General features: G+C 44.3%; 1 protein-coding gene and 1 long non-coding RNA gene across 3 annotated transcripts in view; one reads left to right on the forward strand and one right to left on the reverse strand.

Moving 5' to 3' along the window:
• The window catches only part of LOC122563018 (synaptophysin-like protein 2), a 34,013-nt gene extending 13,951 nt beyond the window's left edge, over nucleotides 1–20,062 (forward strand). The window contains exons 3-6 of the mRNA XM_043716325.2: nucleotides 8,796–8,914; nucleotides 10,293–10,494; nucleotides 14,697–14,888; nucleotides 18,004–20,062. Of these exons, the coding sequence (XP_043572260.1) occupies nucleotides 8,796–8,914; nucleotides 10,293–10,494; nucleotides 14,697–14,888; nucleotides 18,004–18,129 (639 nt within the window). The 3' untranslated portion in view covers nucleotides 18,130–20,062. The remainder of the gene's footprint in view (nucleotides 1–8,795; nucleotides 8,915–10,292; nucleotides 10,495–14,696; nucleotides 14,889–18,003) is intronic.
• Nucleotides 1,039–23,248, reverse strand: LOC122563019 (uncharacterized). Of its 2 annotated transcripts, none has more exons than XR_006315470.2 (3): nucleotides 21,331–23,248; nucleotides 15,559–15,703; nucleotides 1,039–1,328 (listed from the first exon to the last, which is right to left on the reverse strand). It is a non-coding gene; the product is annotated as an uncharacterized LOC122563019 (long non-coding RNA). The 2 variants fall into 2 exon arrangements; XR_006315471.2 differs by lacking the exon at nucleotides 21,331–23,248 and adding an exon at nucleotides 16,248–16,349.
• Between the last annotated feature and the right edge of the window lie 181 nt (nucleotides 23,249–23,429).

The raw sequence follows: 23,429 nt of genomic DNA on the forward strand, positions 1-23,429 counted from the left end.
CTCTGCAAGTAGCCGGCCTGTCTCCCCAATATAGAGGAGGCCACATCGGGTGCAGAGGATGCAATAGATGATGTGTGGAGGTACAGGTGAATCTGTGGCGGATATGGAAGTTTCCTTTGGGGCCTTGGAGGGAGGTGAGGGGGGAGGTGTGGGCGCAAGTCTTGCACCTCCTGCGGTTGCAGGGGAAGGTGCCGGGAGTGGAGGTTGGGTTGGTGGGGGGTGTGGATCTGACGAGGGAGTCACGGAGGGAGTGGTCTTTATGGAATGCTGATAGGGGAGGGGAGGGAAATATATCCTTGGTGGGGTCCGTTTGGAGGTAGCGGAAATGACGGCGGATGATGCGCTGTACATGGAGATTGGTGGGGTGGTAGGTGAGGACCAGTGGGGTTCTGTCCTGGTGGCGGTTGGAGGGGCGGGGCTCAAGGGCGGAGGAGCGGGAAGTGGAGGAGATGCGGTGGAGGGCATCGTCGACCACGTCGGGGGGGAAATTGCGGTCCTTGAAGAAGGAAGCCATCTGGGTTGTGCGTTTTTGGAACTGGTCCTCCTGGGAGCAGATGCGGCGGAGTCGAAGGAATTGGGAGAATGGGATGGCGTTTTTACAGGGGGCAGGATGGGAGGAGGTGTAGTCCAGGTAGCTGTGGGAGTCGGTCGGTTTGTCGTAGATGTCCGTGTTGATTCGGTCGCCTGAGATAGAAATAGAAAGGTCGAGGAAGGGGAGGGAGGAATCTGAGACTGGAATGTTTGGAATCTTCTGGAATGTTTGAGGAGCGCTGGTTATGGAGGTGGGTGGATAAAAGTTTGTTGTACTTACAGTTTTTGATGTTTGAGATGGAATTGAAATACTGTTTGTTGAGAGTATGAATTCTCCTGAGGATGTAGTACAGAGTGGGTCCAATGGGGTTAATATTCCAACAGAGATTAACACTGGGAACGTCAGATCTCAGATTGAAACTTGGCTTGATAAACCTAAATTTTCTTTGTTTTTTAAGTTATGAGGTAAGTTGCTGAACACATTCACAAGAGTCTGTAAGTACTGTTAATACAGTAAAATGTTTTATTAAACAAGAAAAATATGAACTGTATTACAGAAGGCAAAAGAGGAAAAATTTACTTTCAAACACCAAAAAAATTCATCCTCGGGCTATTGATTTTGCCGCAGGAATATCCTTACAAACACCAGACCCTGGTGAAGAATTACTGTTCTCTCTCCACCAAAGTCTCTTGCCCAGGGTGGCACAGCCAGAACTGGCCTCCTTCCAACAAATTATTGCACATTCATAAATGTCTTTTCCTTCAACTGGGATCTGTCCTGAGACATCTGTAGACAACTGCAAATTAAAATCATTAGTACTTTAATTGCATTCTCTCTATAAATCCAAATGTTTAGTTTTGAAAAGTCATAACTTAGAGTCATAGAAATGTACAACACAAAAACAGACTCTTCAGTCCAACTCATCTATGTTTTGCATTAATCTAGTCCCATTTGCCAACATTTGGCCCATCTCCCTCTGAACCTTTCCTCTTCATATAGCTATCCAGATGCCCTTTTTAAATGTTGTAATTATTACTAACCTCTTCCTCTGGCAGTTCATGCCATTCATGCACCACCCTCTGTGTGAAAAAGTTGCCCCTTAGGTCCTTTTTAAATCTTTCCCCTCTCACCTTAAACCTGTGTGTTCTAGTTTCGGAGTTCCTTCCTCTGAGGAAAAGACCTTGGCTATTCACCCTATCCAGATTAGATTAAATTTTTCCAAACCCATGATTTCAAATTGAAATTTCAGGATAAGCTATTAGCCAGTTAGGATTAAGATGTTGGGAAGTTTCGTCACTAAAGATTGAGTGTTTAGAATTTTTTTGTTGTTTACAGGATATGGGTGTCCCTGGCTAGGTTGGCCTTTATTTCTTTCAGAAAGATGGATCCCAGAAAAATATTAGTGAACCAGATGAGTTTAAACAGCAATCAGAGTTGGTTACATAGTTGTCATGAGGATGGTTTTTTTAAATTCCAGATTTTTAGGGAATTCAATTATTCACCATCTGCTAGGGTGGGATTGGAACCCATGTCTTGAGTACATGAGCCTGGGGTTTTGGTTTACTACTTGACCATCACCTTCCCCTGGTCCTGGAGGGCTGTGGATGCTTTGTCTTTGAGATTGATAGATCTTTTGACATTGAGGGAATCGAGTAATATGGGAATAATGCAGAGAAGTGGAGTTGAGGCAGAAGATCAGCCATGACTTATCTCCCATTTATCCCACCACCCCCTCGGCTCTCAGTCTCATTCCTAATGAAGGGCTTTTGCCTTAAACATCAATTCTCCTGCTCCTCGGATGCTACCTGACCTGCTGTGCTTTTCCAGTACCATGCTCTCAACTCTAATCTCAAGGGTTGAATGACCTATCCCTCTTCATATTTAGGAACAAAGAACTTGGGAACTGGAGTACAACGTTATCCCTGTCGAGTTTGCTTCACTGTTCAAGATCATGGCTGATCTGGTTATGGTCTCAACTCTATTCTGCTTGGCTACCAAAAGTCTATCCAACTTAGTTTTCAATGAATTCAGTGACCCAGTCTCTACTGGGGAACAGAATTCCACATTCTAATATCCCTCCGATCCCAACCTTAAAAGGAAGACCTCTTGTTCTTAAACTGTGTTTCCTAGTTCCAGTCTCATCCAGAAGAGAGAACATCCTCACAGTATCCACCCTATCAACTCTCCTCAGGATCATATAAAATCACCTCTCATTTCTCTAAACTCCAGTTGGTAAAAGTTCAGACTGCTCAGTGTTCCCTCAAATTTGCAGATGACACAAAAGTAGATGGAAAGGCAGGTTGTGAGAGGGATGCAAACAGTTTATAGAGCGATATTGATAGGTAGAGTAAATGGGCACAAGGTTGGAAAATGGAGTATAATGTGGGAAAATGTGAAGGGAGAACGAAAGAACAGTATTATTTAAACGGAGAAAAGCTGCAACACAAAGGGACTTGGAGAGACTTGTACATGAAACACAGAAAGCTAGCACACGGGCAGCAGGTAATCTGTAAGGGTAATGGAATGTTGTCAGCTCTATTCCTGATGAAGGGCTTTTGCCTGAAACGTGGATTTTCCTGCTTCTCGGATGCTGCCTGACCTGCTGTACTTTTCCAGCACTACTCTGATCTAAAAATTAATGGAATGTTGGCCCTGATTTCAAGGGGGTTGGAGTCTAAGAGTAGGGAAGTCTTACTGCAACCATATAAGGTGATGCTGAGATCATATCTGGAGTACTGTGAGCAGCTTTGGTTCCATTATTTAATGAAAGATATTTAATTAAAGGCAGTTCGGAGAAGGTTCACTGGGATGAAGGGATTATCTTCTGAGCAAAGGTTAAACAGGCTGGGAGTATACTCACTGGGGTTTAGATGAATGAGAGTTGATCTCTTTGAAACATAAAGGATTGTTAACAGGTTTGACAGGGTTAATGCCAAGAGGATGTTTCCCTTTATGGGAGAGTCTGGGATGGGAGGGCACAGTCTCAGAATAAAAGAGATTAAGATATGAGGAGGAATTTCTTCTCTCAAAGGGTTGTGTTGTTGGAACACCTTTGCACAGAGAGCTGTGGAGGCGGAGACCTTGTGTATATTTAAGGCTGAGATAGATGCACGATCAATTGGGGAATCAAGGGTTATAGGGAAAACTGCAGGAAAGCAGACATGAGGAATGTCAGATCAGTCATGATCCTGTTGAATGTTGGAGCAGGCTGGAGAATGGCCTCCTCCTGTTCCTTTTCCTTCCGGTCATTGTCTTATTAGATAGGCTGTTTGTTCAGGAATGGGTCAAGTGAACATTCCCTGAATTGCTAAATAAATTGCATACTTTTTTCAAATAAGGAGAGCAAAACTGTACTCAAGAAGTGTTCTCACCAAAACCTTGATAAGCTGTGCTAAAACTTCCCAACTTAGAGAGAATTGTAAGGGATAGGATTTATGAACATCTGGATAGGAATAATGTGATCAAGGATAGTCAGCATGGTTTTGTGAAGGGCAGGTCGTGCCTCACAAACCTTATTGAATTCTTTGAGAAGGTGACTAAGGAGGTAGACGAGGGGAAAACGGTCGATGTGGTGTATATGGATTTTAGTAAGGCGTTTGATAAGGTTCCCCATGGTAGACTACTGCAAAAAATACGGAGGTATGGCATTGAGGGTGAGTTGGAGGTTTGGATTAGGAATTGGCTGGCTGGAAGAAGACAGAGGGTAGTAGTTGATGGTAAAGGTTCATCTTGGAGTGCCGTTACTAGCGGTGTTCCGCAAGGATCTGTTTTGGGACCATTGCTGTTTGTCATTTTTATAAATGACCTGGAGGAGGGGCTAGAAGGTTGGGTGAGCAAGTTTGCGGATGATACGAAAGTCGGAGGAGTTGTTGACAGTGAGGAAGGATGTGGCAGGTTACAGCGGGATATAGATAAGCTGCAGAACTGGGCAGAAAGGTGGTAAATGGAGTTCAATGTAGCTAAGTGTGAGGTGATTCACTTTGGTAAGAGTAACAAAAAGATGGGGTACTGGGCTAATGGTCGGATACTTGGTAGTGTGGATGAGCAGAGGGATCTTGGTGTCCATGTATACAGATCTTTGAAAGTTGCCACCCAGGTAAATAGTGCGGTGAAGAAGGCATATGGCGTACTGGCTTTTATTGGTAGAGGAATTGAGTTCCGGAGTCCTGAGGTCATGTTGCAGTTGTATAAGATTCTGGTGCGGCCGCATCTGGAGTATTGTGTGCAGTTTTGGTCGCCATACTATAGGAAGGATGTGGAGGCACTGGAACGGGTGCAGAGGAGGTTTACCAGGATGTTGCCTGGTATGGTAGGAAGGTCGTATGAGGAAAGGCTGAGGCACTTGGGGTTGTTTTCATTGGAGAAAAGAAGGTTTAGGGGTGACTTGATAGAGGTGTACAAGATGATTAGGGGTTTAGATAGGGTTGACCGTGAGAACCTTTTTCCACGTATGGAGTCAGCTATTACAAGGGGGCATAGCTTTAAATTAAGGGGTGATAGGTATAGGACAGATGTTAGGGGTAGGTTCTTTACTCAGCGAGTCGTGAGTTCATGGAATGCCCTGCCAGTAGCAGTGGTGGACTCTCCCTCATTATGGGCATTTAAACATGCATTGGATAGGTATATGGAGGATAGTGGGCTATTGTAGGTTAGGTGGGCTTGGATCGGCGCAACATCGAGGGCCAAAGGGCCTGTACTGCGCTGTATTGTTCTATGTTCTAACTTTTATTTTCCATTCAGATTGTAGTAAATGACAACATTCCATTTGACTTCCTAATTACTTGCTGTACCTGAATGCAAATGTTTTGTGATTCATGTACAAGGACATCCAGATCGCTCTGTATCCTAGAGTTTTGCAAGCACCCTCCATTTAAATAAAATGTTGCTTTTCTGTTCTACCTGCCAAAGTCGACAATTTGCTCACATTATAGTCCAACTACCATATGTTTGCCTGCTCATTGGACTTTGTAAGTACTGTATCTCCTCTTGTCAACTTACTTCCTACCTATGTTTGTATCATCAGCAAATATAGCTCCCATGTAAGTGGTCCTGCCATCCAAGTCACTGTAATAGGTTGTAGTTAGATGACACCCCAGCATTGACCCAATGGCACCCCACTGATTACAGCTTCCCAATTACAAAAAGAGACTTTTGTCCTTACTCTCTGCTTCCTGTTAACTAACTAATTCATTATCCATGATGTGGAAGTGCTGATGTTGGACAGGGGTGGACAAAGTCAGAAGTCACATGACACCAGGTGATAGTCCAACAGGTCTATTTGAAATCACAAGCTTTCAGAGTGTAGCCCCTTTGTAACTTCACCTGGGGCACTTTTAGGGGCAGTGCTCCTGAAAGCTTGTGATTTCAAATAAACCTGTTGGACTATCACCTGGTGTTGCATGACTTCTGACTTTATCCAGGTTGTCATCATACCCCCATGCTATGCATTCTCATCCTGTGCAGTAACTTTGATATGGCATCTTATAAAAGGTCGTTTGGAAAGCTGAGTGTGTATCTCCAGGTTCATCTTTTTTTTTTCTTAGTTCTTCAAATTCTGTTCAGTTAGTCAAACACATTTCCTTTTCACACGGCCATGGTGACTCTGCTATAATCTCCACAATATTGAAGTTTAGCAAGTTCCCTATGTGTGGGATAACCTGAATACTGAAGGACATCTGATATTTCAAAAAGAGAGGAAACTAGGAAAAGGTGGGGTCACTCTGTTAAAGAAGGATATCATTAATACAGAAGTGAGAGGTGACCTTAGCTTAAAAGAGCAAGTTGCAGAATCAGTTTGGGTAGAAGTAAGAAATGGAAAGATTAAGGTTCACACCAGTGCATTGTTCAGTCATTGGTAGCCTAGCTTCTGGGATCTTGCTGCCTTGAGGGGGACTGTGAAAAGCATTAATCAGTGTTCAGTGTTTCCACTGTCTATAGATTAACCCTTCTCCTCAAGCTGGGTAGAGACAAACTCACTGAATTCTTTGTTAAGCTTAATCCTGATGTGACAAGATTTGAAAATTTCCTTTTGATATAACCAACCTATCTGGTATTTGTTTAAAAAAACCAGATCTCCTTTTGTCTGACTCTGTTCCAATTCTTTCTCTTCCCCCTCTCTCTGGCTGTCTCACTCTCCCCACCCACTCCCCCCATTCCCTGTCAAGTTTACCCCCTCTTTCTCCTCCTCCTGTCTCTGTGTCTTCCCATTCTCTTCATCCTGGATGGGAGAGGGAGTGTGTGTGAAACCTGCCCATTCAGAACTGTTTAGTTTCTGGTCTGTGAGCCTGTTGTGTAAACACTTGACAGTAAATGGTTTTACAGTTATTATCTGTTTAAAAGTGACACTGCTTGTTGTGGGAAGATTTGCTGGCAGCTACTAAACCCGACTGTAATAACTTGGTCTGTACAACATCTGCTTACCGTCCTCTGACCCTGTCGCTTTGTAATTCAGTGTTTCAGTCAGCCAGTTGTTGGAAAATACAGTCAAAACCTGAAAGAGTTAATTGACATGCAGGGATGAACTTTGCCCTTCAGGATATAAGGGACTGTTCTGGGAGGAGTTAACCATTTCAGTTCCAGTCTCTAGCAGTGGTATTGTCTCAGTTGCAAGTTGTCAGATGAATGTGGCTGATGTTAGATTACTGACTATCTATTTATTGAAGCAGAAATCTGTCTGTCTTCCACAATTATTAATTATTTGCATTTTTAAGATCAATACAAGCTCCAGTCTGTACTTTATACTCCACTCCCTTTGCTCGGGAAAACCAGCTCTTATGTGGAATTTTTGTATTTATTGCTAAAGGAACAAAGCACAAAAGTAGGGAAATGTTGCTACAACTGGACATAACATTAGTGAAACCGGACCTGGAGTCCTGCATACAGTTATGATCCCCTTACTCAACGTGGGATGTAGTTGCTAGCGGGTTTTAAGAAGATTTGTAGCTTAGGTTGAGGTTCTGGATGTAGGTTTGCTCATTGAGCTCGAAGGTTCATTTCCAGACGTTTCGTCACCATACTCGATAACATCAGTGAGCCTCCGGATGAAGCACTGGTGGCATGGCCTGCTTTCTATTTGTGTTTAGGTTTCCTTAGGTGGTTGATATCATTTCCTGTTTTTTTTTCTGAGAGGGTGGTAAATGGGATCCAAGTCAATGTGTTTGTTGATAGAGTTCGAGTTGGAAAAATACCTTGCAAGGACTGTGACAAACAGGCAGAAAGCTAGCCACCAGGATACATGGACATGCACTAGCCACAAAAAGACATACTAGTATCCTCACATACGAATGAGGAAGGACACCATTTCGCCTGGGATAACACATCCATCCTAGGACAAGCCAAACAGAGACACCTGTGAATTCCTAGAAGCATGGCATTCCAACCAGAACTCTACCAACAAACACATTCACTTGGACCCCATTTACCATGCCCTGAGAAAACGTACAGGAAATTATATCACCATAGGAAATGACGTCACCACAGGAAATGACATCACCAACCCAAGGAAACCCAAACACATAAATAGAAAGCAGGAATTATCAGCAGTGCTTCGTCTGGAGGCTCACTGAAGATGTTACCTAGTATGGTGACGAAACATCTGAAAATGAACCTTGCAGCTCAGTGAGCAAACCTACATCCAGAACGTCAACCTGAGCTACAAATCTTCTCAAAACTTGCTGATTATAAGTGCTTTCAGTGTTCAGGAACAGTTTTTTTTTAGAAAAAGAAAAACTCTTGCTCTCTTTTAAAAATTACATTTGAAGCACTGTGCATAGATCTGGTTTCTGTTGTAAGAATGTAAAGTCCTAGAGAAAACATATACAAATTGAGACAGGAACTGAGAAACTGTACCTTTTGGGAGAGATTGACCAGCCTGGGGCTCCCTTTTACTATAAAGGGAGGCAAAGAAGGTAACCCTATACAACCTTTAAAATATGAAAGGGTTTGGTCAGGTCAGCATAGGGAAAATGCTTCCACTTGGAGGTAAGTCAGTACTAGGGATTATTAAGAAACAAAATCCAATGGGAAATTCCAGACAATCTCTTTACCCAGAGAGCTGTGAGAATGTGGAACTTACTGCAACAGAGAGACTGAGGTGAATCATGTCAGTATGTTTAAGGTGAAAGCAGAAAAACACAAAAAGAAAGGAATAAAAAGTTATGAAGAGGGATTGGAGGACTCGTGTGGAGCATAGAGCAGTTGGGCGAAATGTTTCTGTAAATTCTAAGTCATTCCTGTCTTTATTCAGTTTGCTCTGTCTCCACAGATTTTTGCTATATTTGCCTTTGCCACCTGTGGAGGTTATGCGGGGACAAGTGTGGCTTCTGTTAAGTGTCAAGATGGCAAGAAAGACTTGATTTCAGTCCATTTTAGTTATCCTTTCAGGTAAGTGCTGCTGGACCAGTGCAGTTCAACCAATAATCTTTGTGAACTTTGCTGCATGCTGCTCCCCAGAATCCCTCCATCGACCTTGTGCTTCCTGACTCCCAACAGTGCCATTGTCTTTGGCCAGGCTTATCCCTGCCTTTCCCACATGGTCTACATCTCTTTACCTTCAGTGGGAGATTCTCTGGTCTACACATTCTATGGTGCTACACTTGGCTACTTCCCCACCTTGCTGCTACTTTCCACACCTCCAAACACTTTCTGCAGAGATTATCACCTCCACAATGTTCCTGAGGGAATCCCAGGGGCTTGGCTATAAACAGCTCCAGGTCCAGTTGGCAATGGTGAATGAGAAAGAAGAGGGATGCACAAGGCATCAGTATTATCAATAAAGCACATTTTTCCCTTAATGGGCTTTGCATGTAAATTAGTCAGTTGGAGAACATGGGTGATTAATAGATGGAAAAATACTGTTGGTGATGGGGGGAGGGGGGTAAGAAAGAAGCAGGCAGTTACACGTAAGAGCACTTCTGGGTTTCAAAGGAAAAGCCAGACGTATATCATAATTGGTTCATTACCTTTTTTGAAAAATGGGACCCAAGACTGTGCAGCACTCCCTCAAGTTGTGCCCATCAGGAATGTCTGGATTGTGTGCTCTTGTCAATGGACTAGGATTTGAATTGACATGGGATTGTTATCACTGAGTCAACTGGTGTGGTTTGTAATTGAAGAAGAGTTATGCGGTACAGTGACTATGGAATTTATCTGTAGTCACTTCCATGTCCTGGGGTCAATTTGCTCAATTGACTTGCTGGTGCCATCAAGTGTGACACCAACAATATGGGTTCAGTTCCATCACGAGTTGAAGTTACCATGAACAACTGTCCTCAATCTCTCCCCTCACCAGAGGTGCGGTGCCCCTCCAGGTGAAAGCACCACCCATTGTTTGACTGGCACGCACTGTCTCTCGTGAGAGAGCAGCCCTCTGGTCCGGTCGGACTATGGTGTCTTTACTTGGAAAAACCAGGGCAGCAGGTGCTGATATCAGTTTACCAGATCGACCTTTTACCTCGTAAGGAAACAAGCCATTCAGCCCCAGTGGTCTGTGCTTACTGTAATGATCCATCTGGGTAACCATCGACACTCTCTTTCCAATATAATCATTCCACTCCCTCCTCCCTGGTGTTAATCCAATTTACCCTTAAGTTTTCACCTTAAACTACTCCCTGTGATAATGTGTTACATGTCCTCTGTGTGTCAACAATAGCTGATTGATATTTTAGTAACTATTTTGCAATTTGGTTTTCTCCATGGGGAAAGTCACTCAGTTCTGATGTCAGTCTCACTTTTCTAATGCCACTGTGGTCTTGTCTTCTAGGTTAAACCAGATTTCTTACAAAGCACTGACCTGTAAGAATGATACCGTTCATGAAACCCTGAATCTCCTTGGAGATTTTTCCTCACCGCCAGAATTCTTTGTTACAATTGGAGTGTTTACTTTCCTGTACTGTACAGCTGCTCTGGTCATCTATGTGGGATATCAGAGTCTTTATCAACAGAACAAGTATCTACCAATAGCTGTAAGTGCTTTGACGTGATGCTGTCCATGTGAGCCGGTGTAAAGAGATGGTTAATCAGACTGTCCTGAAGTTTGCAAATATTATGTTACTGCTCATTTCTCCTTGTGTTGTAAAAATAGTAACCTTTAGCTTCTGACCATTAAGGAATTGAGTCAGTTTGGATAGAATTGATGAATTAAAACTCAGTCAATTAAAAACTCAGTCAAGTTAGCTCAGTCAATTAAAAAGCATTCAATTGCTCTTTGGCTCCAGGAAGCTGAATCCACTGATAAAGTCTAGAGGGGTAAACATAGAAAAATGCATAACCCATTCAGCAGTGAGGAATTGGTATGGAATGGCGTAGACTAGAATTAGAACTTTCAATTGATAAAATAGCAATGATTTGTAGCAAGTGGAGAAGTGTTTGAGGAGGTGTTGACAGAAAAACAACCTGCCAAAGTTATGAATGAGGAACAATTCCATTAGATTCTTAGATTCTCTTCTTGCAAAGAAGAAAAGCCTCTCAAACGGAGTCATTCAAAAAGGGTTAAGTAGAATCCTTGGGATAAACCCACAAGATTTTGTTGTCATTAATGTTTTAAGAATTCTGCTTAAAATATTGAATGTTGTTGATCCTATTAATTTTGATAATAAAATTACTTGAAACACCAAACGTCAGCTCCTGGCCTACAAATGGATCTTGAGCTCTGTCCATCCAGCCCCAACAGCCCAGGAGCATGTTTAACTTTCCTTATATAGCTCATTTGCTGTTCTATAATTTACTGGCTGGGGAGATTTGGGGGAACAGCTGTTTTTAACGTTGCTGGAAACTTCCTCATTGAATAAACCAAAACTCGAATATTTATTAGAAAACAGAAATGTCTGGGAATGATTGGTAGCAGGAATTAGAACTCTTTCTGTAGATCTTTAGCTGTGTCAAATGGACCAAAACAGTAATTGAAAATCGAGCTCAGACAGCTCATTCTTGATTTTGTTTTTATCACCTTCCCACTGATATCGTGCAGACGGACAGAGTAGTGAGATGATCATCTGCTTTCTGGCTTTGCACATTTCTTTCCAACATGGTTAACCTGAGAGTGTGTTAACTCAGTCTGTGAAATTGGGGTGTGTGTGTTGCTCACTGAACCAACATTTATTGCTTGTCCCTGGTTGCCCCTTGAGAAGGTGGGGATGAGTTGCCTTCTTGAACCGCTGCAGTCCATGTGCTGTAGATGGACTTTTGGGAGGGAATTCCAGGATTTTGACCCAGTGACCATTGAAAGAACGGGATATATTTCCAAGTCAAGATGATGAAAGGCTTGGAGGGGAACTTGCAGGGGGTGCTGTGCCCATGTATCTGCTGTCCTTACCTTCTAGATGGAAGTGGTTTGGAAGGTATTGTCTGAGGATCTTTGGTGAATTTCTGGAGTGCACCTTGTAGATGGTACACACTGCTGCTACTGAGCATCGGTGGGGGAGGGAGTGGATGCTTGTGGATGTAGTACCAATCAAATGGGCTGCTTTAAACAGATAGTGTCAAGCTTCTTGAGTGTTGTTGGAGCTGCACTCATCCATGCACTCTTGACTTGTGCTTTGTAGTTGGTGGATAGACTTCAAGGAATTGGGAGGTGAGTTACTCTCTGCAGGATTCCCAGACTCTGGCCAGCTCTTGTAGCCACAGTTTTTATATGGCTCGTCCAGTTCATTTTCTGGTCAATGGTGAACCTGATAATGTTGACAGTGAGGGAATTCCGTGATATCAACTCCACTGATAGCCAATGAGTGACAGTTTGATTCTCTCTCATTGGGGATGAACATTGCCTGTTGCTTATCTGGCAAAACTATTATTTGCCACTAGCTCGACTGGCTGATGCCAATTTGAACATGGACTGTTTCAGTGTCTGAGAAGTCACAAATGGTGCTGAAGGTTATGCAGTCATTGGCGAATATCTGCTCCTCCGAACTTATAATAGAGGGAAGGTTGTTGATTGAGTAACTGAAACTGGTTGTAATGAGGAAACTATCCAAAGGAACTCTTGCAGAGATGTTGTAGGAGTGAGATGACTGACCTCCAACAGCCACCACCATCTTTCTATGTGCTAGGTATGACTTCACACTGCACAGAAATGTCCCCTCGAGACCCAGTTTTGCTAAGGCTCCTTGACGTCACATACTGACAAATGCTGCATTGATGTCAAGGACTGTCAATCTCCCCATACCGCTGGAATTTAGCTATTTTGCCCATTTTTGGGCTATTCTGCAGTAAGGTTAGGATCTAAGTAACCCTGGTGGAACCCGAACTGATTCTCTCTAAGCAGGTGCTACTTATTTGAACTGATGTACTGGCCTCCCCCATCATTGAGGAGAAAGTGAGGGCTGCAGATGCTGGAGATCAGAGCTGAAAAATGTGTTGCTGGAAAAGCGCAGCAGGTCAGGCAGCATCCAAGGAGAAGGAGAATTGACGTTTCGGGCATTTCAGGAAGAAAGGCTTATGCCCGAAACGTCAATTCTCCTGATCCTTTGATGCTGCCTGACCTGCTGCGCTTTTCCAGCAACACATTTTTCAGCCTCCTCCATCATTGAGGATGGGAACATTGGTGGAGGTGCCACCTCCAGTGAATTATTTAATTGTTCATCACAATTCATGACTGGATATGATAAGTCTGCAGAGTTCAGATTTGATCTATTAGTCATTGCATTGCTTAGCCTTGTTTGACAATCAATTTGTATTGTACCCATGGAAAACATCATCGCTGTGTTGTTTTGATGGACCTGGGCTTAAAATGGGCTGGAATGGTCCACTGTTACACAATGACCCTGGATCTCGCCACCACTCCTCCATTTACTAAAAACTTCAAGTGGGACAGGGAATTGGGGGTTAGAGGGGCTCTGAGAAATTGTCATAAGATTTATGGAAAATGAGTTGGAGAAGATGGAAAACCGTGCGATGGGCTCATCATTGGCAGATATCACTTCCTGCAATGATGTGTAAAGTAATTGATGTTAGATGTAACGAGAGGAAGGGAAAAGCCCAGTGAATAGTGAGATTGTAAGCGGAGTAGAAACTAGAGAATATGCTGTTTAGACACTCTGCATTTTACTGGATGAGTGCACTGTCCATGGAATGCAGTGTGTTGATCTTAAGGCAGAGATTAGAGAAGCATGGAATAACGCTGGATGTGTTTAACTTACTCCAGTTGTAGCTGACGTTTTAGATAATATACAGACTTTGGTTAAATCGCTATCAGAACACCATTGAAACAATGGAAGGTACAGTACAGAATCACTGGGAGGGGATGAGGAGTTCACAGGAGGCTTGAATAATGTCTTAAAAATTGAATAATGTCTTAAAATCTTTAAAATTGTGAAGAGGTAAATAAAGACAGAACAAGTTGCATAATCTCTAATAATTTAAAAATAGGTGACTACTTTCTGAAATGAATGATTCTGGTCACAGGGTGAGGTGTCCCACCCCCAACCACGTCTCTGTTCCATGTTGTCTCTATATATGTTTGGAATTGTCTAACTATGCTGAGACCACCGGACACTGAGGAATCTTAGCCTCAGAAGGTTAAGGGCACAGTGATGTTGAGATGCTTCTGAGGGTGGATCCACTGTGGTTTTGAAAAGGGAAGTGGCTAGACATACTGAAGGGGGCACTGCCGTTAGGGTATGTATGCGTCACTGAGGTATGATGTGGGATGCTGGGGTTGGGCTGGGTTGGGCAAGCTCAGAAGTCGCACAAAGTGGCATCACCTGATGAAGGAGCTGCGCTCTGAAAACCTGTGATTTTAATAAACCTATTGGACTATAACCTGCTGTCATGTGACTTCTGACTTACTGAGATATGGAAAGGGAAACGGGTCACTGCTTTTCATCACGATGATGTGGAAGAGCAGGTGGGGCCTGAACTGAAGTCTCTGGTGTATGACATGGAGACCTTTGGGCAATGATTTCCAAAATACAACAATCTCCACTCCAGCTGTTTTATCAGTTGCTCTTTAAGTCCATGTCCCTCTGGTTACCGATCTTGCTGTCATTGGAAACAATTTCTCCTCTTTTTATCCAATCCAAGATTTATGTTTCTCTGTAGACAAACTGAACATCTGCTAATCAAATATGGCTGAGGGAAAGTTGATGAATGGGAACACTGTTTGCAGGAAATGCATGTCCAATTTGACAGGAATTTGCTGCTTGTGCTGACATTTCTACTTCTCTCTCAGGACTTTGTAGTGACTGCACTTTTTGCTTTCCTGTGGTTGGTCTCATCCTCGGCTTGGGCACAAGGTCTGTCTGATGTTAAGAATGCAACAAAACCGACTGCTATCATCCATCCTATCAGTGCGTGTCAGGGGAAAACTGTTGTGTGTACGCCAGGAGCTGTGCCCCCCATGGGGCGTCTCAATGCATCAGTGGTAAGTTTAAGGTCATGGAATTGAGAGGGCTCAGGAACGGTTTGACTTTGATGCTAAAGTATATTTTAACACCCCCGTCCCCGTCTCGTAACCCCGTACCTGGCCCAGACGGGCTGACATGTTTTTTACAGCAAATTAAGTACTTGTGCTTATTGAAGAGCAAGGATTAGATTACTTTACAGTGTGGAAACAGGCCCTTCAGCCCAACAAGTCCACACCGACCCGCAACCCACCCATACCCCCTACATTTACCCCTTACCTAACACACGGATAATTTAGCATGGCCAATTCACCTGATCTGCACATCTTTGGACTGTGGGAGGAAACCGGAGCACCCGGAGGAAACCCACGCAGACACAGGGAGAACGTGCAAACTCCACACAGTCAGTCGCCTGAGGCAGGAATTGAACCCGGGTCTATGGCGCTGTGAGGCAGCAGTGCCACTGTGCCACCGTGCTGCCCACAAATGTGGGGCTGAGGTTTAACATCCCATCCAATACAGCTGCAACTCAGATAGTGCAGCACTCCCTCGATTCTGCACTGAAACATCATCCCAGACTGTACAATTAAATCTCTGGACCCGATACCTGCTGAACTGGTGGTTACAATCAAATTTCATCTGGTACTCATTTTGTACCAGTAGTGAAATGGTCAGATTCAGTGGACAGACCTGTTTCTGCCGTTCACGCACAACACCAATAGGAGGGCATCTCTGGGCACATTGATTACTTGTTCTTCAGGAACATTCCTTACTCCTTCATCAGGAGCTGGATTTCCACCAACCAACGTCTGCCTGTCCTGATGCTGCACACAATCTGAAAGTGATATTGAGAATAAATCAGACGATTTAGAGATTTTACAAGTGAAATAATTACATCAAACCAAAATAAAAGTGAGGAGCTGATCAATCACTTAACTTGCTGAAAGGTGATTAATCATTATATGGTTTATGTTGGTGAAACATAAACATTTGTGGAGCCCTCTGTCTTCACAAATTTGAAACTCACACTTGGAGTCATACAGCACGGAAACAGACCCTTCAGTCTAACTCATCCATGCTGAACGTAACCCCAAACTAAACCAGTCCCACCTGCCTGCATCTGTCCCATATCCCTCAACCTTCCCTATTCATGTCCTGATCCAAATGTCTTAAACATATCCACATTTACCACTTCCTCAGGAGGTTCCGTCTCCTGTTAAAAGTACCCTTGTCATTTTTTTTTAAATTTCAAGCAATCTGTCACTAATTATTACTGTAATTGTTTTGTTTAGATGCTGTTCTTCTATGATAACCTGTCAGTGCCAACTGCCTCACTTGAAACTAGTAACTCCAAATAATTATGTAAAAAAAGAACTTACTTTTATAGTTACACTTATGGTGATCTCAGGATATTGATAAGTGAATTACAGCCAATGAAGTGCTTTTATTTTTTAAGGTTAGTCGCAGATTTGTAGAAACTGGCAGTCAATTTGTTCAGAGCCAAGTCCCATAAAATGCAATGAAACAAAGATTTAGGTAATTTATTTTGACGATATTGATTGAAACAGAGATTATAGCGAGGGGCCCTGGAGGATCTCCTTTGAATGTTTGTTTCTGTTGGGTCTTTATGTTCACTGGACAGGGTGGATGGAGCCTCAGTTTAACATCCCATTGAAAGCCTGCTTCTCCAACAGTGCTGTACTCCCTCGAGATTGCACTGGAATGACCTAGCCAGATTATGTATCAAGTCTCAGGAGTCAGAACCCACGAGCATCTTCCACAGAGGTGACAGTGTTCCCTTTTATGCCATCCCTCGCATAAAAGTAGAAGGCTCTATACTTGGATTTTAAATTGTGCCTGGAATATTTAACCTTTCTGGGCTTGGATGGTGGGAGATCAGCATTTCGAACTGCCTTTGTTGAGGACCCAAACTCGTCCTACAAACCATCCTTAACGTTTTGTACTTTGTCTTTGGGAGCTGCTGGGACTCTGGTTCCACTCCAGCTGATGGTAATATTGGACTGGTCAGATCCCAGAGTAAAGTAGGAGAAAGTGAGGACTGCAGATGCTGGAGATCAGAGCTTAAAAATGTGTTGCTGGAAAAGCGCAGCAGGTCAGGCTTTTAGGAATTCTCTGGCATGTCTTTGCTTAGCCTGTCCCAGGATAGATGTGTTGTCCCCACAACCACAATGCCATAAACATAGATCTAGATACCATCTATCAACCCCTCAGAAAACGAACAGGAAATGACATCACCACAAGCCCCAGGAACCCCATCCAGGAGAAAGATATAAATAGAAAGCAGGAGACAACAGCTTTGCTTCACTTGGAGGTCGCCACTGATGATGTTACCTAGCCAGGTAATGAAACATCTGGATTTCAAACCTACCGCTCAGCGAGCAAAGCTACACCCTAAATTATCCATCATGTATCTACTTTACATTCCAAGTTTCCTGATATCTCTCCTGATATCTTCATGACAGCTCTCTCCCTCCTCTGGTATCTCTGCTAGAAGGTGCTGCTGCCTTTTGGTGAGGTACAGTTTCCATTCTCTCACTGTTACCTTGCTGAAGAGATGCCTCATGTGAGTGATTCTCGCCATCAAACCCCAGCAGCTATACAACCCGAGACATTAGTGAATTAGTCACCCTTTATTTGTGACAAAGTTAAAATTCTCACAACACCAGGTTATCGTCCAACAGGTTTATTTGGAAGCACTAGCTTTCAGAGTGCTGCTCCTTCATCAGGTGGTTGTGGAGGTTAAGATCGTGCTCACAGAACTTATAGCCAAAGGAGTCCAGTGTCATGGAGATGTGATACAGTAAACAATCCTAAATTAAAACTTTCATCTTTTAGAATGGGATATACTGGTTTATGTTCTTTTGAGATGTAAATCCCAGAACTTTTTAATTACATTCTCAAAATAGCTCAGCTTTTTAAATGAGTCTGTCTGTGTCCCAGTGCTATGTCAGACTGACAAACCCTTTGTATAGTTTGAGTTTGACAGCTTGACAACTTCCTGTAAATTCTGTTTCAATCGAAATGAATAATCTGCTTTATCGAAATCCCACTGGTTATAGACAAGGCTATGAAGTGTTTGAAAACAGCCTGTTAATTTTCTTGCTGTCTTTACAGATATTCGGTTTCATGAACTTCATCCTGTGGTCAGGGAACAGCTGGTTTGCATTTAAGGAAACCGCTTGGCACAAAGCCAGTAACCCGCAGGACATTGCTGAACAGGGCACCAACGTGGAACGCTAATGTTATACCCCCCCTCCCGTTTATCCAATATTTCTCCCCCCCCCCCCCCCCCCCTCCACACCCTGCCTTCCGTACCACTCTCTCTCCCCACTTATCTCACTGTAATTGTACAGATTCCACACTCCTGGGACTGTTGCTCCCTTCTCCAAACACCCCCACTACTGGGTACCTCCACTCCTCCTGTTAATAATGACCAATCCTCCTCCATTCTCCCCCACCCCAGCTGCTGTGTCTGTTGATCCTGATCTATTGCTGATCCCCCAGGATAGAGTAAGGGAGAATACTCTCCCTCCAATGGTATAACTTGATGGAAATGTCCAATCATTTGGTCCCATCAGATTGTCACATCTGCCACTCTCCGAATCGGAGCTGGCCCTTGGGGCACAGTGACCATGTGGAGATTGGAGGACACTGTGGAAGTCACCTCATGACTGGTGGAGAGGTGGGGATGGGTTACTGGGAAGGAGTCAGCACAAACCCAGTGATGACAAATGCTACTTCCTCACTCCACACCTTCACCAGCAACACTGACATATTACCTTTTGCTTCTCATGTTCAAACGATTTCCAAATGTTCATCTTGTGTTCACTGTGACCTTGCATCCTCTGATGGGTTTTAACTTGGGCTAGTGTCTGAAGGACAATGTGGCTATCTCCACACCTCAACCCCTCCCACCCCAACCCATTACTCAAACTATGGAAATTGTTACAGTCCATTGGCAAGATGTGAAAGTTGGTGGGAGGGGAGGGAGACTTGTACTGTGGGGTGGGGTGGGGGGGAGATGGATAGCCTGTGAGAGCAGCAGTCTCCCTCTTTCAGAGGAGGAGTATGGCTCTTAAAACTCAGTCTTAACCCCCCCATCCCCTCCCCAGCCACTGCCTCAGGTTTCAGATTCTGGCCCCCAGTGGGGCCCTGTCACTTTTTGGGGAGCCATGAATTAGAGTGAAATCTTCTGCCAATCTATGGTATGTTAGACATTTCCGATTCCAAACCCTGCTTTTCTGATTTGCTTCCTGCCGGAATGCAGTTGTACCATGAGTGGCTTCTGCCTGTGTTTCCTGGCCCACATGGCTACAGCTTCCTCTGAACCATGTCGTTGTTCAGTAAAGTGGTGAAAGTGAAAGGCGTTCTTTCCTTTGAGTAAAACCCTCCCCTCCTGACTCCTGGTTCCTGTACGGATTCAGCAGCTGGTTTTTCTTTATGTTCAAGGGAAGATTTTGTTTATCCAATGCAGAAAAACTCTTTGGAAGGCGAAGGCTGTGGATGCACAGGTTGGGGGCTGACTTTGTGAGGGGCTCTGTTTCACAATGCTCTGGTAGCATCCAACCTTCACTTTGTCCACTTTGAGCTCCTCTATCTGCTGTGCTGACCAGGGAGAGCTCAGCTAACAGCTCTAAAGACACGCCTTCCTTTCAGCAGGTGAATCTTTTGGGGGTGGGGGTGTGCATATGGGTCATGAGTACCTGCCTGGGGGTGCAATTTGACCTGAGTTCAGATATGCCATTAAGGAGGCGATTAAGTTCAGCCCTGAGGGTGGGGAAATGGGGCTATCAAGGCAGGGTCTAGCACCCACTGGGTGAGGGTACACTTGAATAATGTGGTTTATTTGCACATGCTTGAGACCCAGTTAGCTGCTTGCTTCATCATTCACTCCAAACACTGGCTTTGGAATCTGAACGTTTCCTGTTTTGAGCAGGGAGCTGGTTTACACAACATTGAGACTTTTTTTTTTGAAAAGATGATTCCAAATTGTGAGCAGGGAGAGAGTGAGAGAGCCACACCCTTTGTAACAAGCGGTGAGCTTGTGTCATCAGTTAAGGATCAGTAAAGAACTTCCTGCAATGTTGATAGACTGTGACTTTAAACATATGATGAAAATTTAATCCTGTGATGGCTTGAATTTTTTGAGTGAAAATAAAGCCATTTAGTGTCACTGTGTGTCTGTATCCATTATCTGCAGTCATCAAAATTCAACATTAACCTCCTCTCTCTCCTTCAGATTCTACTAAACCGGGGATACAGTGGGATCCCCACAGCACTGCTATAATGAGTCTGATCAGTGGAAGATCCAAGCATCTATATCAAATGTTATTATATCATCACTTATTTGATGCTTTTGGGAAGTTTTTTGTTGTAAATGGGATCCTGTAAACTCTCACCTTATTGTTTTTATTAATGAGGCTGAAGTTAGCATGGTTGGACTTTGGCAGTCTGGGATTTGGGCAATTTTCCACATGAATAGTGCTTCATATAGATTGGTTACTGCAGCATATTCCATGTAAATGCTGCTTGCAAACTAGTTAATGCAGTCAGTGATCAAGAAAGCTAATGAAATGCTGGTCTTTATATCTTGGAGGGGCTGGAGTACAAGGATGCAGACGTTATGCTGCACTTTTACAAAACCCTTGGAACTCTCACAAATGGCGGTGAATGCTGGATCAGTTAATTTAAAACTTGAAATAGATACATTTTTGATTAAAGGGTATGGGCCAAAGGCAGGGACATGGAGTTGGGCCACAGATTAGCCACAATCGCATTGAATGGTGGACCAGGCTTGAGGGGCTGAATGGCCTCCTCCTGTTCCTATGATTGTTATTGTGTACTATTTTCAACTACCTTCGATGTGCTATTGGCAAGTTGGTTAATCCATTGTGAGTTTCCAATTAATTAATGAACTGTGATAAACTTGCATTTATTATCAATACCACGTACTAGTTGCTGAAAATGTCAAGATGCTGGTGGAGTAGGATGCTCTAACTGTTGGGAAGTTATGTTGCAGTTGTACAGGATGTTGGTGAGACCGTACTTGGAAAACAGAGGAACCTCAATTATCTGAATATCAGATTATCCGAAGGGGATCAATAGGTCCCGACAGAAACATTACGTCAAAGAGCTGTTTCAACCCTGATTGCGTCTTTTATTTACAGGTACAATGATGAAAAACGAACTCTGCTCACTGAGATGCTGCCGAGAATGGTCCTGGCCATTGATGGGAGGCCAGGCACTGTCTCCATATGATTGGCCATCTGCCCTTTCTCTCTCCCCCCACACTTTCCCTGGAGTTCTACACAAGGTGTACCCTAAACACCCCCCTCCACTTCCTCAGATAATATCTCCAACATTGTCCTGTACAGGACAAAGGTGGAACTTGTCAAAACGTCTGTGTGTGCGCGCGCACGCGTGTGCTATTTGGAGACTTACCCCCACAAAGGCAGCAGGAGTCTTGCTGTAGGTGTCCAGTCCAGTTGCCCCAGAAACAGGGGGATGGGGGGGAAGGGAAAGAGTTTGGAACGGGGGTTGGGGCTGTGGGGTTGGGGGCAGGCGGGGGTGTGGGGCTGGGGGTGTGGATGGGTTAGGGGTTGGTTGGGACCGGCTCTCTCAGCGTGCTGCTGCCTAATCTCCTGAACAGGGAGCAGACTTCTGAGCCCCAGAGGAAATCAATTAACCGAATAATCAATTATCCAAACGACATAGTACCTGCCCATCTTGTTCAGATAATCGAGGTTCCTCTGAATTGTGTTCAGTTTTGGTCACCTTGTTATAGGAAGGATGTTATTAAACTGGAAAGAGTGCAGAAGAAATTTACAAGGATGTTGCCAGGACTCAATGGTCTGAGTTATAGGGAGAGGTTGGACAAGCTAGGACTTTATTCTTTAGAGCATAGGAGACTGAGGGAGGATCTTATAGAGGTGTATAAGATCCTGAGAGGCATGGGTAGGGTGAATGCATTCAGTCTTTTTCCCAGGGTTGGGGAAATCGCTGTCTAGAGGGCGTCAGTTTAAGGTTAGAGGGGAAAGAATAAAAGGGAGCCTGAGGGGCAACATTTCTACATGGGGGTGGTACGCATATGGAATGAGCTGCCAGCTGAAGTGGTTGAGGCGAGTACATTAACACCATTTAAAAGGGATTTGAACAAATACACGGATAGGAAAGGTTTAGAAGGATAAGGGCCAAGTGCAGGGAACTGGGGTTAGCGTGGATGGACATTTTGGTCGGCATGGACCAGTGTGGGCCGAAGGGCCTGTCTCCGTGCTGTAGGACTCTATGGCTCAAAAGCCATGTACCAGTTGCACACTGGTTAGTGCCACGTGCTCATTTCATAGTAGTAAATGCACTATTAGTTTCAGCCTGGTTACTGCACTGGGCTAGTTGCAGACTGGTTAATGCATTGTGCTCTTTTCAGACCAGACACAGGTAGTTTGGTGCACCGACCTGTCCACTGCTGAAGCCAGGCACCAACTCAGGGTCACCTCTTCCTACTGCCCCCTGACCATGACCTCATCTCCCATTACCAAACCATCATCACCCAACCATTCCCAACCTCATCACCTTGGGATCTCCCACCCAGCCTCCAGCCTGATAGTCCAGGAACCCCGCACTATCTATTTCTAGCTCTCACCTAAAATTCACAAACCTGACTGCCCCGATCAACCCATCATCTCTGCCTGCTCCGGCCCCACCGAACTCATCTCCATACACTGTGACACCATCCTGTCTCCCTTAGTCCAGGATCTCCCCACATACGTTCAGAACACCACCCATGCTCTCCATCTCCTCCATGACCTTTCGGTTCCCTGGTCCCCAATAGTCCAACTTCACTTGGGACATCCTGTACACATCCACCCGCCATGAAGAACTCCAAGCCCGCCATGAAGAACTCCAAGCCCGCCATGAAGAACTCCAAGCCCTCCATTTCTTCTGTCCCGCTGACCCAACCAGTACCCTTCCATTGACGCTCTCATTTGATTGGCTAAACTGTCAATTTCTCCTTCAAATCCTCTCACTTCCTTCAGACCAAAGGGGTAGCCATGGACACCCGCATGGCACCCAGCTATGCCTGCCTCTTCATCAGTTACGTGGAACAGTCCATCTTCCCCAACTACACCGTCACCATTCCCCACCTTTTCCTCTGCTACATTGACAACTGTATTGGTGCCACCTTGTGCTCCCACGAAGAGGTTGAACAGTTCAACTTCACAAACACTTTCCATCTTGACTGCAAGTTCGCTGGACCATTTCGGACACCTCCCTCCCCTTCCTGGACCTATCTATCTCCATTTCCATCAACCGACTCAACACGGACATCCACTAACCCAATGATTCCACCAGCTACCTTGACTACACCACATCCCACCACTCCCTATTCTCCAATAAAAATGCTATCCCTTATTCCCAATTCCTCTGCCTCCACCATATCTGCTCCCAGGATGACCAATTCCACTCCAGAACATCCCAAATGGCCTCCTACTCCAAGGAATGCAATTTCCCCTTCCCATTTGGTCAACAATTCCCTCCAGTGC

The sequence above is a fragment of the Chiloscyllium plagiosum genome, unplaced genomic scaffold (assembly GCF_037043375.1).
Source record: "Chiloscyllium plagiosum isolate Xiang-an unplaced genomic scaffold, Cpla_swu_hap1 HiC_scaffold_26, whole genome shotgun sequence".
In the NCBI taxonomy this organism is placed as follows: domain Eukaryota; kingdom Metazoa; phylum Chordata; class Chondrichthyes; order Orectolobiformes; family Hemiscylliidae; genus Chiloscyllium; species Chiloscyllium plagiosum.